Source organism: Triticum aestivum, chromosome 2A, assembly GCF_018294505.1.
Source record: "Triticum aestivum cultivar Chinese Spring chromosome 2A, IWGSC CS RefSeq v2.1, whole genome shotgun sequence".
NCBI lineage: Eukaryota > Viridiplantae > Streptophyta > Magnoliopsida > Poales > Poaceae > Triticum > Triticum aestivum.
In genome coordinates, this window is record NC_057797.1 from 528684451 (window position 1) to 528698609 (window position 14159).

The 14159-nt window shown below is 49.3% G+C and overlaps 1 protein-coding gene across 1 annotated transcript; it reads left to right on the top strand.

Annotated features, from left to right (window-relative positions):
- Positions 1-8939: 8939 nt before the first annotated feature.
- Positions 8940-11048, top strand: LOC123185498 (uncharacterized). Its single transcript, XM_044597375.1, has 2 exons — positions 8940-10394; positions 10492-11048. The coding sequence occupies exons 1-2, from the start codon at positions 9009-9011 to the stop codon at positions 10858-10860; spliced, it is 1755 nt and encodes a 584-aa protein (XP_044453310.1). The 5' UTR covers positions 8940-9008; the 3' UTR covers positions 10861-11048.
- The last annotated feature ends 3111 nt before the right edge of the window (positions 11049-14159 follow it).

Consider the following 14159-nt stretch of genomic DNA (forward strand, 5'->3'; position numbering starts at 1 on the left):
TGCCTCTCGAAAACGAAAAAACATGTTTTTTATTTTTTTTTCGTGAGAGTCACGGTTTTGCTTTCGCGAGAGTCACGGCCGTGCCTCTTGAAAACGAAAAAAACACGTTTTCTATTTTTTTCGCGAGAATCACGGTTTTGCTTCCGCGAGAAGCATGGTTGTGCTTTCACGAGACTCACGGCCGTGCCTCTCGGAAAGGAAAAAAACGTGTTTTCTGTTTTTTTTCTTTCGCGAGAGTCACGGTTTTGCTTTTGCAAGAGTCACGGTTGTGCTTTCACAAGAGTCACGGCCGTGCCTCCTCGGAAACAAAAAAAAACGCGTTTTCTCTTTTTCTTTCTTCCACGAGAGACACGATTTTGCTTTCGCGAGAGGCACGTTTGTGATTTCGTGAGAGGCACGGGCAATGCCTCTTTCGGAAAGGGAAAAAACCCGTGCTCTTGGTTCGGTTTTTTCGTCTGGTTTTTTTCGTCTGGATTTTTTCGTGAAGAAAAAGTTCGTCAAAACCTATCAACATGGGATCTAGTTTTGATCTCGACGTGAGAAATCCAACGATGAAAACGGTTCGAAATTTGGACGCACGGTTTGAGAGATAAAACGTTTTGAATAAACGAATTTAGAAAGAAAAAAAAGAAAAACTTCCAGATTGCGACAAGTGGCGCGCTGCATATGCGCCGCTCGTCGTAACTATGAGAGATAAAACATTTTGAATAAACGAATCTACGAAAAAAAAGAAAACTTTCAGATTGCGACAAGTGGCGCGCTGCATATGCGCCGCTCGTCGCAACTATGAGAGATAAAACATTTTGAATAAAAAAATCTACGAAAAAAAAAGAAAACTTTCAGATTACGACAAATGGCGCGCTGCATATGCGTCGCTCATCGCAATTAAGGGAATTGAAGTGATCTTTACAACGAGTATCCCTTAATTAGTGATTTCGAAGAAATGAGCGCCTTAAGCGCCGTTTAGGAAATGCCGGCCTATTGTGGGTCGGGGGCAGTCCAAAAGAAAATTGTGGGGCGGGGTGCCCCTGTTGTTCTTTCGTGTTTTCTTTTTTCGTTTCCTTTTCTGTTTCTATTTGCTTGTCAAAAAAGGTTTGGGGTTTTTTAAAATTATGAATTTTAAAAAATTCTCATGGATTTTTAGAAACGTAAATGTCTAAAGAATTTCTGGATAAAAACTATTCTAAATTACAAAGACATTCGCGGATTTAAAAATGATCATGAATTTGGAAAAAAGTTTCATATTTCAGAAAATGTTCATGGGTTTTCAATTTTCGAAAAATGTTCATAATTATTCTCATACTTCCAAAAATATCCACAAATTCAAAAAAACCTTCCCAAATTGTTCATGAATTTTAAAATTGTTCCCGCATTTCAAAACAATTGTCGGCAAAAGCCATGTGAAGATTGCTTCACTTAGGCTTTTGTCGGCAACACCAAGAAAATGTTGTATCTTGTACAAAAAAAATGAATTGTCAAAGTAATGGACTTATCACTAATGTTTTAGACGTAATTTTTGAAAGTTGTAATCCAAAATATATTTTGTAAAATCTGAATCTCACTACACTTATATGATACACTTAAATAATAATGGATTCACTATAACTAAATTGATCAGATTATCTCGTGCTGCAAAGTAAGCACATCAAACATTGAGTAGTGCCTTGATTTGATCAATAAAATTGTCACTTCTTATATCCTCCTGCGGCGCCGCGCAAATATTCAACTATTATCATATTAAAGCATCTCCAATAGCAGACCTAATTTCCGGCATGAACCTTTTTTGACACGAGGAGGCAAAAAGGGCCTCCAACAACTGCCCAACCATAATTTTTTTAAATCAGCATGCCTAAAATGTAGCACGAAGTGCTGCAAATATACAACACTTCGGTTGGTGTCGTCCAAATAAAGCGACACATAGTCGCAACCTAGAAGCCGCCTTTCACACGCAACCTCACACCCGCGTCGCCCGCTGCCTGCAGATCCACACCCCGCAACCGTCAGATCCACTCGCTCCACGCCCGCCGGCCCCTTAACCAGCGAATCTCGCCACCACCGCCCCCTTTCCACCGAAATTCGCCGCGGCACCGTCCCGTTTTCCGTCGAAGTCCGCCGCACCGCCGCTGCACCCGCATCACCTCTCCTCCTTGCTACCACCTTCCCCGAGTTGTCGCCTTCTTCCCTGGCGCCGCCACCTCCTCACCATGCTACCGAAGGACGGGAGCAAGGGGCAATTTAAGGGCACGGCCGGATGTACTGACCGGCATGTACTGACTCGGCACGTACCTGACGGATGACCTTGCCGCCCGCGCCTATGACGTGTGTGGAGGATCTACCTCCCGCGCTCAAGGCTCAATATGCCGGAGATTGAGTCTCGGGTGGATGCGGAGCTCCTTGGGACGCCAGTGACAATCGAGTCGAGTCCGATCAAGCCGGCTTCCCGCATTGTTGTTGAGTAGAGGGACAACATCAGAGAGAGCGACGAGAAGGCGATGGCGGCGTTTGCTAGGGCACATCCGGAATATGTGCAAGCCGAGATGAAGTTCTTGTGGAAGAGGGAGGCCAAGCAGTTGAAGCGCAAGAACAACGCCAAGGCAGGGTCTTGTCATCATATGGCAAGAAGAATGAGAATGCAGGAGCCTTTGATCGGGTCAACGTCGATTCCAATGGCGAGAGTGATATTCTGTAGTGTTCGTAGTTTGCTTGTCGTAGTTTACGTCGCATGTCGTATTTCATCTATGTTTGTAGTTTACATGTTTAAACTTCGGTCGAACTATGTTTGAAATATGAAATATGGTTGAAGTAGTTCAAATATTCGTTAAAAAAATATTGATCTGGGTGCTCTATTATAAGGCAATTGTTGGAGACGACGCTTGCTCATGCCTAATATTTTTTTTTTGTGCTCAAAAACTTGTACAACATGACAAAGGGTAAATTCCAGAATCTCCAAGTTAAACTTACGAAGCGCATGTTTTCTTTCGATGGCCACCCAACTCAAGCTGGTAAGGAAGTGCTAATTAAATCTGTTGCATAGGCAATTCCAAATTATTTAATGAGTGTCTTTAAGATTCCTTTTGAAGTTTGTGATGATTTGAACCATATGGTCAGAAATTATTTTTAGGGAGCGGAGAAGGGGAAGAAAAAAATACATTGGTTTGCATGGAACAAAATGACGAGGCCTAAGTGTCAAGGTGGTTTGGGCTTTAGAGATTTCAGATTGTTTAATCAAGCATTGTTAGCACAACAGGCATGACGTCTCTTAACTCGTCCAGATAGTCTTTGTGTTAGACTACTGAAGGCAAAATACTATCCTAACGGGAGATTGGAGGATACTGTTTTCACGAGTAATCCATCATCCACTTGGCAAGCTGTATGACATGGCCTTGAACTGTTAAAAAAGGTACAGTTTGGAGGATTGCAAATGGACAAAATGTTAGAATTTGGCGTGATAAATGGATTGTTCGGGATCCTATTGGTGGACTCATATTTCCGAAAGGACGATGGAGATTTAAATGGGTTTCTGAGCTTATGGACCACAATGGAAACTGGGACAACATAAAATTGCAGCAACTCTTTCTTCCAGTGGACATCCGTGAGATCCAAAAAATTCGACCCTCTCATCGCCTTGGCGAGGATTTCATAGCCTGGGCTCCAGAAAAGTCGGGTGTTTTTACTGTGAGGAGTGGTTTCCATTTGGCCTCGGATGACCTTCATAACGATCGCACGGTCACTTCAAGTAACCGTCCGGATGGACGGCGTGAGGGCTGGAGGGCCCTATGGTCTTGTCCAGCTCCCCCGAAAGTGTTGAGCTTTGCATAGAGCCTTGCAAATAATTCCCTTGCTACATGGTCTAATAAGTTGAAACGTAATCTGGAGACTAGTTCCCTATGCCCTGTTTATGGTGTTGATGAAGAGGACACGTTTCATACCTTTTGTACACGCACAAACGCAAGAGTCCTTTGGAAGGCTATGGCTGCTGAATGGTTTCTGCAGGATGTTTCTTCGATCAGCCAACGGGGTCTGATTGATTCATTCAGTATATTTGTGAGATTGACGAGCATACACGAGTTCGCTTGCTGATGCTCTTCTAGAGGATCTGGTATGTTAGAAACGAGCTCGTACATTATAAGCCCGCCCCTTGTTGATGTCTCCGTCAGATTTTTGTCAAGCTGTATATCCTCCTTAGAATCCATTGCATCTAGTCCTGGTGATGATCATGTGAAAGGAAAAACACCGCTTCAGTTATGTTTCCCTCTACAAGCTCACACATGCAATAACGCCACCACTGAACTAGTCCCTTGGACTCCTCCGGTCACTGGGCATGTAAAACTGAACACAGATGGATTCATTCTGGACGATGTGGGAGGAACGGGCATGCTACTCCGTGACCGCACCGGCGCAATCATATTCAATTCTTGCAGGCATCTTTTTTCGTGCTATGATGTATTGGAGGTTGAGATCTTAGCGACCCGAGAAGGGCTATTGCTAGCTTTACAGTGGAGCAATCTATCAATTGATATTGAAAGCGACGGTTTGAAGGCAATCAACATGGTGAAAAATAGAGATACAAACAGATCAAAATATGCCTTTCTTGTTAGAGAGATTAAAGATGGTATGACCGAACGTAGTTTTTGTATTACTCATATTCGACGAAGTTGTAATAATTCTAGTCATGTTTTGGCAAATTTTGAAAGGACTCAAGGCCGAATTATTGTATGGCTTGGGTCGGGACCGGAGGTCGTTTTGGACGTTGTTAAGCGTGACTGTACGTGTGATTTGATTGAGTAATACAAGAATTCTTCGGCAAAAAAAAAACTCTATTTTCGTGCTCAAAATAAGACAGCTATTAGAGATGCTCTTCTATCCCTAATAATAAAGCACGGATTGACTCTGTGGGTTCACCGTCACAATACGCTTTTGCCCAGTCATATTACGCTTTTACGTTTATGTTTTGGAATTAACCGATGTGGTACTAACGGAACAATTCGTTTTTGCCTCCGTGGTAGCACGATGGCATACTTGGGCCTGCTTTAGTCCAGCCCATACACGTACAACTTTTTATAATCTCTATCTCTATCAGTCACACGTTTTGTTCATTGGGCTTTTTGGGCTAATGGACTCGCCTAAGTCACGTTGCTGCACGCTGCCCCCTCTTTCAGTTTCTCTCACTTTTTCCTTTTTTCCCTAAAGAAAAGAAATTCTAATCTCAATTCCTCTACAACTCAGAGAAGATTTCTTTACAAATTGGAGCAGAGCAAGGGAATCCCGTCAGCTATATTTCGCCTGCGTCGCTGCCGAAGACGCAACCCTAGCACACCGAAGGACACCTCACGAAGAGAGCACGCACGCAGGTTGACGCAGCCGCAGGTCCGGCCCCGCCACCAATTCCCTCTCTTCCTCGCTTCGTGGTGCTGGCGCATGCCACCCTCACCCGCGCTGCTGCTGGACGGCGGGGCCTTGTGGCCTGCCTCGCTCGAAGCAGCAACAGGGGGCAACAGAAGCAAAGAAGCCGTCGGTAGTGGGCGGCCGGATGGAGGCCGCGTCGCCATACGAGCACGCGGACGATGCTCCTGCGGTGGCAGAGGTGATGGTCAGACTCAGAAGTGCTTCAGGGAGGAATTGGATGGGTGGGAGCAGCTGCGGGTGGCGTGCAGCAGGGTCAATGAGATAGTCGACGATGGGAACACCAGTTTGACGCTGACGTGAGAAAAGCAAAGAACAGAACGATGTGTAGCACCAATTCCTATACTCAAGTTATCTATACACCGACGTGAGAAGCCTTTTCCCTATGTTCGAGGCTCCCGGCACTTCCCCTGCAGCTACCTGGCGAGTTTAAGGCAGATCCGAACGCAGACAACGCAGACAACAGAACATATTATTAGGGGCAACGGTGTGCTAGATGGCATGCTGCTGCTGCCACCCCAGCAAAGTGTACTGCTATAGGCAAGTCGTGGGAGAAACCACCTGAGGGCATGATGAAATTGAATTTTGATAGCTCATTCATGGGGAGTACAGGCGACGTGGGTGTTGTCATGATCCTTCGAGATGCACAAGGACAGATTGTGTTCTCTTCCTGCAGATCATTGCAATGCTGATGGTCGGCCCTTGAGCCCGAACTATGTGCCTTCTTGGAGGGCATGTCGCTTGCACTAGATTGGAGCCATGTGGATGTTATGGTGGAAACTGACTCAGCTGAACTTGCTGGAATGATAAATAGCTCTTCCTGTGACTGCTCACAGCTCGGACATCTCGTTGAGCAAGTGAAGTATCTCATGAGACAGGGAAGACGGTTTTCCATCAACAAAATCACTCGTGAACAGAACCAGCCAGCCACCTGCTAGCTCGCTTTGGGCGCCAAGAAGATCGCACAGTAGTTTGGTTAGGATCGGGTCCTGATGAAATTTTAGGCCTTACCCTTCGGGATTGTAATGTGACAAATACTTAAGCAATACAAATTGTATTATACAATCCTTTTACCCCGCAAAAAAAAATCCATGGTGAGCTATATAATGTATGGGCTTAGCTTTCAGATTTACTGTCCTGAAGTAGGATTCGAGATGTGACGAGCGATCTGGTTTATAGTGTTGCTGATGGTGTGTTTTAGCGCTGATCTTAACCTCTCTTACGGCGGTCATACTTGATGATGGTGTGTTTTAGCGCTGATCTTACCTCTCATACGGTGTTGTCATACTTCTGAACAGAAAAATATGGATCCGACATCAACTACTTAAACATGTTTGTTATTTTATTTTCCTCTGTACTTAGCTCGACCCCTGCTTTATGTACATGGAACAGTATTGGAGGATTCATGAATGGAATGGCTAGATTCCTTCTTGGATGCTCAGATTCTTGACAATCATCCTTTTACTTCACCTTTATAATTATTTGCTATCCAATAAATTGTTAGCATCAAGTTACATGAGTTTTGTATGCAGATATACATAGGCAAAGTGCTTGTCTTTCATGGCATGTGCATGCACTGTGCAATATGAAGCATCACATTCAATTTATTGGTTTTTCTTTGTCTGCTAGCATTGCTTTTTGGCTTCTACATATCCGAATGCTTGAATGTGTGATAGTCTTGAGAATAGCTAACTATATTGCAATCTTGTAGGCATAGTCATACATTCTGCTCATTTGTCATATTTCTTCTGTGCATATTGAATCTAAGCATGGTCTATTATGAAATTGTGTAATGTTTGTGTGGTTAAATCACAATTAGATATGAGAGTAGCTGGCTGTAACAATGCGGTTAATGCATAATAGCTGATTCATGTTTCCTGTTTTATTGTCAGGCAAATGAGCGTGTTATAAGGAGTTCAAATATGACCCTGGACTGCAGATGGATACCTATTAGTAAACAAAGAAATTGTGTACTGCAAGTCTGAGATCTTCCACTTGCTACACGTGTTGATCCACAGCCAGTTTACTTGCCAGGTAGAACATTAGTTTTAATGCCAATGCAATTATATGTATCTTTCCACTATACTTGCAAAATAGGATCAGCTCGCGGTGCTTGCAAGTTGTTAAAATTTTATCACTCTTCTCCAAACCTCTCATTTTGTCCACCCTTCCTTGTGCCCTGTAGCTTTCATAGCTTTTTCAGTATAAACTACACTAGATAGCAGTAGTTATGTATACATTGTTAGCATAAATCGATGCCGAGTCTTGTGGCTGACTTCCAGCAACAGAAAGACTGGTCCTAAATCCGAAAGTCAATGGTTGACTTCAAGCAATCTGTTGCGACACAATCTCGGATGAGGTTTTTTGTGACCAAAATGAATTTTGACCGCGGTATAAATGTAAACAGCTAATCTCAGCTATGCATGGTTGGATTTTCCATATGTTTATATCAATTATTATTTCTATTTTCAGGTGAATGCTACTGCTGGTAATTGTTTTTTGCTCTGCCATATGTGATATTTACTGGTATTTTCCTTTTGTATCCTTGGTCATCTAAGAATTACTTTATTTGTAATTTACAGTAGTTAGTGACTTCACTGGAATCGAATGCACGTTCTATAATTTCTAAATTGTATGCATACCATTCTATGACTTTATTTTGTCATGGCACGGCATGTAGGTATTTGTTAAAAACTTAAAATATACAGGAGATGCAGGGTCCTTCGAATAGAAAAATATTTAAAGTTGTATTAAGTCAGCGACAATTAATATGTATCAAAGGGATACAAATATCAAATAAGATACCACCCAACAATATGCCTTCTTCTATGAATTAGTGTTATCAAGATGGAAAAAACACATGGTTAGAATGTTATGTGATATTGATTACTAGGAAAGCCGTGAACTGAATAATTTATACATTTCGTAGCCGCTTTGCAGTGATGGCTAGGATGTGATGCTATGATTACAAGAAAAACCATGAACTAAACAATTCATACACTAAATAGCCACTTTGCAAATATGCTTTCACTGAAAGCACAATTCTTCTTCATGCTGGAGTATTTGATGTGGGTGCTTATTGGGCTAAGGAGAGAGTGATGAGTTTTCTATCCGTTGCTTAGTTTTTCTCCCGTTGCAACGCACGGGCATGTTTCCTAGTAATGCTTAACTTTCATCGTTTGTCATTGAGTTTTAGTCGATTCAAGCCGAGTCATATAAGCTACTCATTTACCTTAGTCTCAAGTTTTAAATCCGGACCACACATGCAATCGGCCGTGTCACGCGGTACCAGCGCGCGCGTTCGACCGTTGAACTCGACCGGCAACGTTATGCTCTGGCCGGGTCTCCACCGGCCGACGCCCGCGCGCGATTACCTAGGCATCGCAACACCGGGACACGTACAATTCACGCGTGTCACCGCGGCACCGCGCGCCCCGCCACCTCTACTACGAGCTCTCCACGTGTTCTACCTTCGCCCCGTCTTCCTCCTTCTACAACCATCTGAGGTCCGCCGCCGCCCGCGGATTTAAGCGGCTCGACGGTGGCAAGACGCTACTTGTCCAAACCTTCTTAGCTCAGCCTCAGCCTGTACACTCTCACTCCCAATGCGATTTCCCACCATGATAAACGTTGTAGCCGTATGCCTCGTCCTCTCCACCCTGGCCGCCGCCGGCGTCTGGTCGCCAGCGCCTCCGCCGCCGGCCCAGCAGCACGGTGAGCATGTCCTCCGGGAGGGCCGCCGCGTCGTCATCGTCGAGTACGAGCGCGAGCTCCCGCTCACCCCGGGCCAGGGCTCCGCCAAAGAGACGCACGTCTTGCCCCCTCACGCTCTCGACGGCGTCGAGGCGAAAGAAACGGTGTCGGAGGAGGCCAGGGGAGCCGTCTCCAACGCGGCGGACAAGGTGGCTGGCGCGGCGGAGGATGGCAAGGAGAAGTTGTCCAATGCCAAGGAGAGCGCCACGGGCAAGGTGTTCGGCGCGGTGAAGCGCTGCAAGGACAGGCTCTGCGGCGCCGCCAAGGGGTTGGAGGAGGGCGCGAGAGTCGGGGTCTCCCGCGTCAAAGATGGCGCCGAGGACACGGTGACAGCTGCCGGGGAGACGCTCTCTGGTGCCAAGGACAAAGCGGAGGGCAAGGTGTTCGACGCTGCATCAGAGGCGAAGGGCGCTGCGATGAGTGCCAAGGACAAGGTCTCCGAAGCAGCCGGTGGAGCCAAGGAGAAGGCAGCACACATCAAGGATGGAGCGGCTGGAACCGTGAGGAGTGCCAAGGACAAGGTCTCCGAAGCAGCCGGTGGAGCCAAGGAGAAGGCAGCACACGTGAAGGACAAAGCAGCTGAAACAGTGACGAATGCCAAGGGCAAGGTTTCAGAAGCAGCCGGTGAAGCCAAGGAGAAAGCATCGCACGTGAAGGACCGAGCAGCTGAGACAGTGACCAGTGCCAAGGGCAAGGTCTCTGAAGCTGCAGGGAACGCCAAAGACAAGGTCTCTGACATCGCAGAACGAGCAGAGGATTACGCCGGGGATGCTGCAGGGAACGCGGCCGAGAAGGTGGCGCGAGCCGAGGAGGTCGCGAAGGCGAAGGCCGGGGAGGTGACCAAGAACCTGACCGACATCGCGAGGCGGGCCCGGGAGGTGGCGTCCGATGCAGCCGGATACCTGCTCGGCGCGCCCATGGAGGCCGCGCGCACCGCGACGGCGGTGATGCATCTGCTCGGGTTCGCCACGGCCTACGGCGCGTGCGTGTGGGTGACGTTCGTGTCGAGCCACGTCCTCGCTGCGTCGCTGCCCCGGCAGCAGCTCGGCGTGGTGCAGAGCAAGCTGTACCCGGTGTACTTCCGCGCCATGGCCTACTGCGTCGGCCTGGCCCTGGCGGCGCACCTGCTCGGCCGCGAGAGGAGCTCCTTCGCGGCGCGCGCCCAGACCTTCAACTTGCTCAGCGCGCTGGGACTGGTCCTCGCCAACATGCTGCTTCTCGAGCCAAAAGCCACCAAGGTAAGATTGTCCCAGCATTCTTCTTCGTGCAATTCGTCCTGTCGTTCGCAAATCCGTGTCCGTCTCATGCATGCAGGTTTCCTCATCTTCATCGCAGGTGATGTTCGAAAGGATGAAAGTGGAGAAGGAAGAAGGCAGAGGAAGGGACATGTCCGACATCATCGACCCGCCGGCCGTCACGGTGGCCACGGCCGCCACGACCACCACAGCCGCCCCCACGGCAGCAGGAGCCCGCAGCCCGGTGGACGGCACGACGGGAACCGTCAGGGCGGCGAAGACCACGACGACGACGACCTCGGTGACGGCGCCCGACGCGGAGATGGCCAAGAGCAAGGTGGTGAGGCTGAACAAGCGGCTGAAGCAGCTCAACGGCTACTCGTCCCTGTGCAACGTGCTGTCCCTGATGGCCCTGACGTGGCACCTCGTTCACCTGGCTCGCCGCCTGCAGATGAGCACCGCCTGCTAGGCTCATCGTCCCCGTGCAAATGGATGTAGTCTTCGTTGTAGCTTTGCTTTTGTGTTTTACGTAGTGTGGTCTGACACGTGCGTGGTTGCTCGGTGTGTTTGAGCAACCGCTCTGTAGATTTAGGCATCGTGTTCCCCCTCCGGTGTGTACTAGGATGGCATCTGAATATTAGCTTTGTTGTAGTCCTCTGATGCTTCGTGGTTAAAGCTTGGATGCGATTTCAGCTTCGTGGTTAAGGTTAAAGCTTGGATGCGATTTCAGCTTCGTGGTTAAGGTTAAAGCTTGGATGCGATTTCAGCTTCGTGGTTAAGCTTGGACAGCACGTGAGTACCGGAGTGTAGAATATGTGAATTGCACGATGTATTGATCTTCGTGTATAGGCACGTATATATGATGTACAAAGGTGGGCCACGGACCTTAACTATACAAGAACTAGGAGGCGGGCCAAATACACAATAAATGACGATGTAGCAAGCAGGATCACCTGTTCCCGAACAAAATGAATATCCAACTTAATATGCTTGGTCCGGTGCGTTGATGATGCACCGGGTTAGCGGAAAGATTGATCGTCAAGACGTTGTCGCGATAGACCACCGTGGCACGGTTAACAAGACAAGAGAGCTCCTGAAGCAGCTAGCGAAGCCACGAACACTCGGCGACGGCGTTGGCCACCGCATGATACTCAGCCTCAGCACTGGAACGAGAGACCGTAGGCTGTCGCTTGGACGACCACGAGATAAGTGAGGGTTCAAGGTAGACACAATAGCCCGACGTGGGGCGGAGGCGTGAAGCGTGATGCCAAGATCTATAGTGCCACAGATATAGCGGAGAATCCGCTTGACGGCAGCCCAGTGAACGTCTCGAGGAGCATGCGTATGAAGACACACCTGCTGCACGGCATACTAGATCTCCGCTCGAGTCAGAGTGAGGTATTGGAGAGCACCAACGATAGACCGATAGAAAGCAGCATCCGATAAACATGAGAACCATCCATAGCAGAAAGCTTGGCCTTCGTATCAACAGGCGTAGCGGTGGGCTTACAGTTAAGCATGCCGGCGCGCTCCAGGAGCTCATGGGCGTACTTCCGCTGATGAAGGAATAAGCCATCCAGACGGCGCACCACCTTGACACCGAGGAAGTAGTGCGAAGGACCCAAGTTCTTGATGGCGAACTCAGCGCGAAGACGGGCTGACTGAGGAGACCAGTCGTACATGCCGTCAGGATGATGTCGTCGACATAGAGCAGCAAGTAGGGCGTGTCAGAGTCCTAATGATAGACGAAGAGCGAGGCGTTCGAGCGGGTAGAGCGGAACCCAAGCTGGTGGAGAAACGTCGCGATGCGCTGGTACCAAGCGCGCGGAGCCTGCTTGAGTCCGTACAAGGACCGTGAAAGCAGACACACGTGGTCGGGAAGTGTCGGGTCCACAAACCTGGTGGGCTGCTGGCAGAAGACCTGCTCCTCGAGATGACCATGAAAGAAGGCGTTGGAGACGTCCATCTGGTGCACCGGCCAAGCACGGAATACCGCAAGGTGGAGAACCGTGCGTATCGTGCCGGGCTTGACGACCGGAGCGAAGGTGTCGGTGAAGTCGATGCCAGCATGATGTCGGAAGCCACGGACGACCCAGCGCACTTTGTAGCGATCAAGGGTACCATCAGGACGGAGCTTGTGTTTAAAGACCCACTTCCCGGTAATCACGTTGGCATGTCGGGGGCGGAGAACAAGCTGCCACATCCGGTTACGCAATAGGACGTCAAACTCCTCTTGCATCGTAGCCATTCAGAGTGGGTCACGAAGAGCGGCTCGAACAGAGGATGATAACGGCGACGGCTCAGAGGTGGACGCCGCATGGACGTATTCATCCGAGGCGTAGCACGAGCTCGGGCGAAAGACGCCCGTACGGGCACGGGTGACCGGACCGGCCACGGGCACCGACGGCACTGCGGGTGCCGGGGGGTCGAGGGCGCCGGGGGCACCGCGGGGGCCTGGGGGGCCGGGGGCGCCGATGGGGCCAGGGGCGCCGCGGGCGCCGAGAGGGCCGCGGGTGTCGGGGGTGCCACGGGCGCCGTGTGTGCCGTGGGCGCCGGGGGCGCCGAGGGGGCCGTGGGCGCCAGGGGGGCGTTGGGGCCGCGGGCGCCAACGTCAGGGGTGCCAATGTCGCGGCTGTAGGAGGCGCCGCATGCGGGGGGCGCGCCTCAAAGCCAGAGGGGCAGGCCAAGAGAGGCGCGCGAGCGCCCTGGGAGAGGCGTCGAGGAGCCCGCGTCACCGGTGGCGGGAGGAACAGCCGGGGGTACCTGGTGAAACAAAAACACATGCTCATCAAAGTAAACGTGCCGGGAAGTGAACACACGGTGGGAGACGGGATCGTAGCACCGATATCCCTTGGAGTTGGAGGGGTAGCTGATGAAGATGCAAGCGACAAAACGAGGTGCGAGTTTGTGAGGAGCGGAGTCGGCAATGCTAGGATAGCAAAGACACCCGAAAATACGCAAGCCATCATAAAATGGGGGCGTACCGAAGAGAAGATGGTGAGGTGCATAGTTCCACCGTGGGCGGCAAGGGCGAAGGTTAAGGAGAAGAGAAGCAGTGGCGAGTGCGTCCGGCCAGAAACGAGGCGGCACATTAGCATGGAACAGGAGCGTGCGAACGCAGTCGTTCAGAGTGCGAAGTACGCGTTCGGCTCGACCGTTCTGCTGGAAAGTATATGGGCATGTGAGACGAAAAACTATGCCATGGTGCAATAGAAAAGTGCGGAAAGTAAGGTTGTCGAACTCTTTTCCAATGTCAGTCTGAAGAGCAAGGATGAGACGTCCAAACTGCATCCTAACATAGGATAAAAAGCCGTTAAAGTGGATAGTGCATCCGACTTTCTGCGCAAAAGAAAAGTCCACACATAATGAGAATAATCATCAAGGATAACCAGATAATATAAATAGCCCGAATTACTAGGAACCGGAGAGGTCCACACATCGCTATGAATCAACTGAAAAAAAAAGAAGCTATGGTGATGGAGTTATTAAACGGGAGGCGAACATGTTTGCCGACCCGACAGGCATGACAGGTGTGATCCTCTATCTTATGACAACTGAAACTGAAACTTTTAAGAATATGACGAAGTGTGACGGGGTTGGGATAACCCAAACGAGCGTGCCAGAGATAGACGCCGGCGGAGAGAGCAACCGGTGCAGCGGTGGAGGTGGACGGCGAATGCACCGGATATAGCTCGTCGAGGTTGTCACATCGGTGAAGTACCATCCTGGTTCGAGCGTCCTTGATACAAAACCCAAGCTCGTTAAATT

Bases quoted from the DNA above. Each gene is read 5' to 3' on its own strand.
- LOC123185498 (XM_044597375.1), top strand. From the start codon at position 9,009: ATGCGATTTCCCACCATGATAAACGTTGTAGCCGTATGCCTCGTCCTC. The intron at 10,395-10,491 runs GTAAGATTGTCC...TCTTCATCGCAG, and splicing joins TCGAGCCAAAAGCCACCAAG to GTGATGTTCGAAAGGATGAA.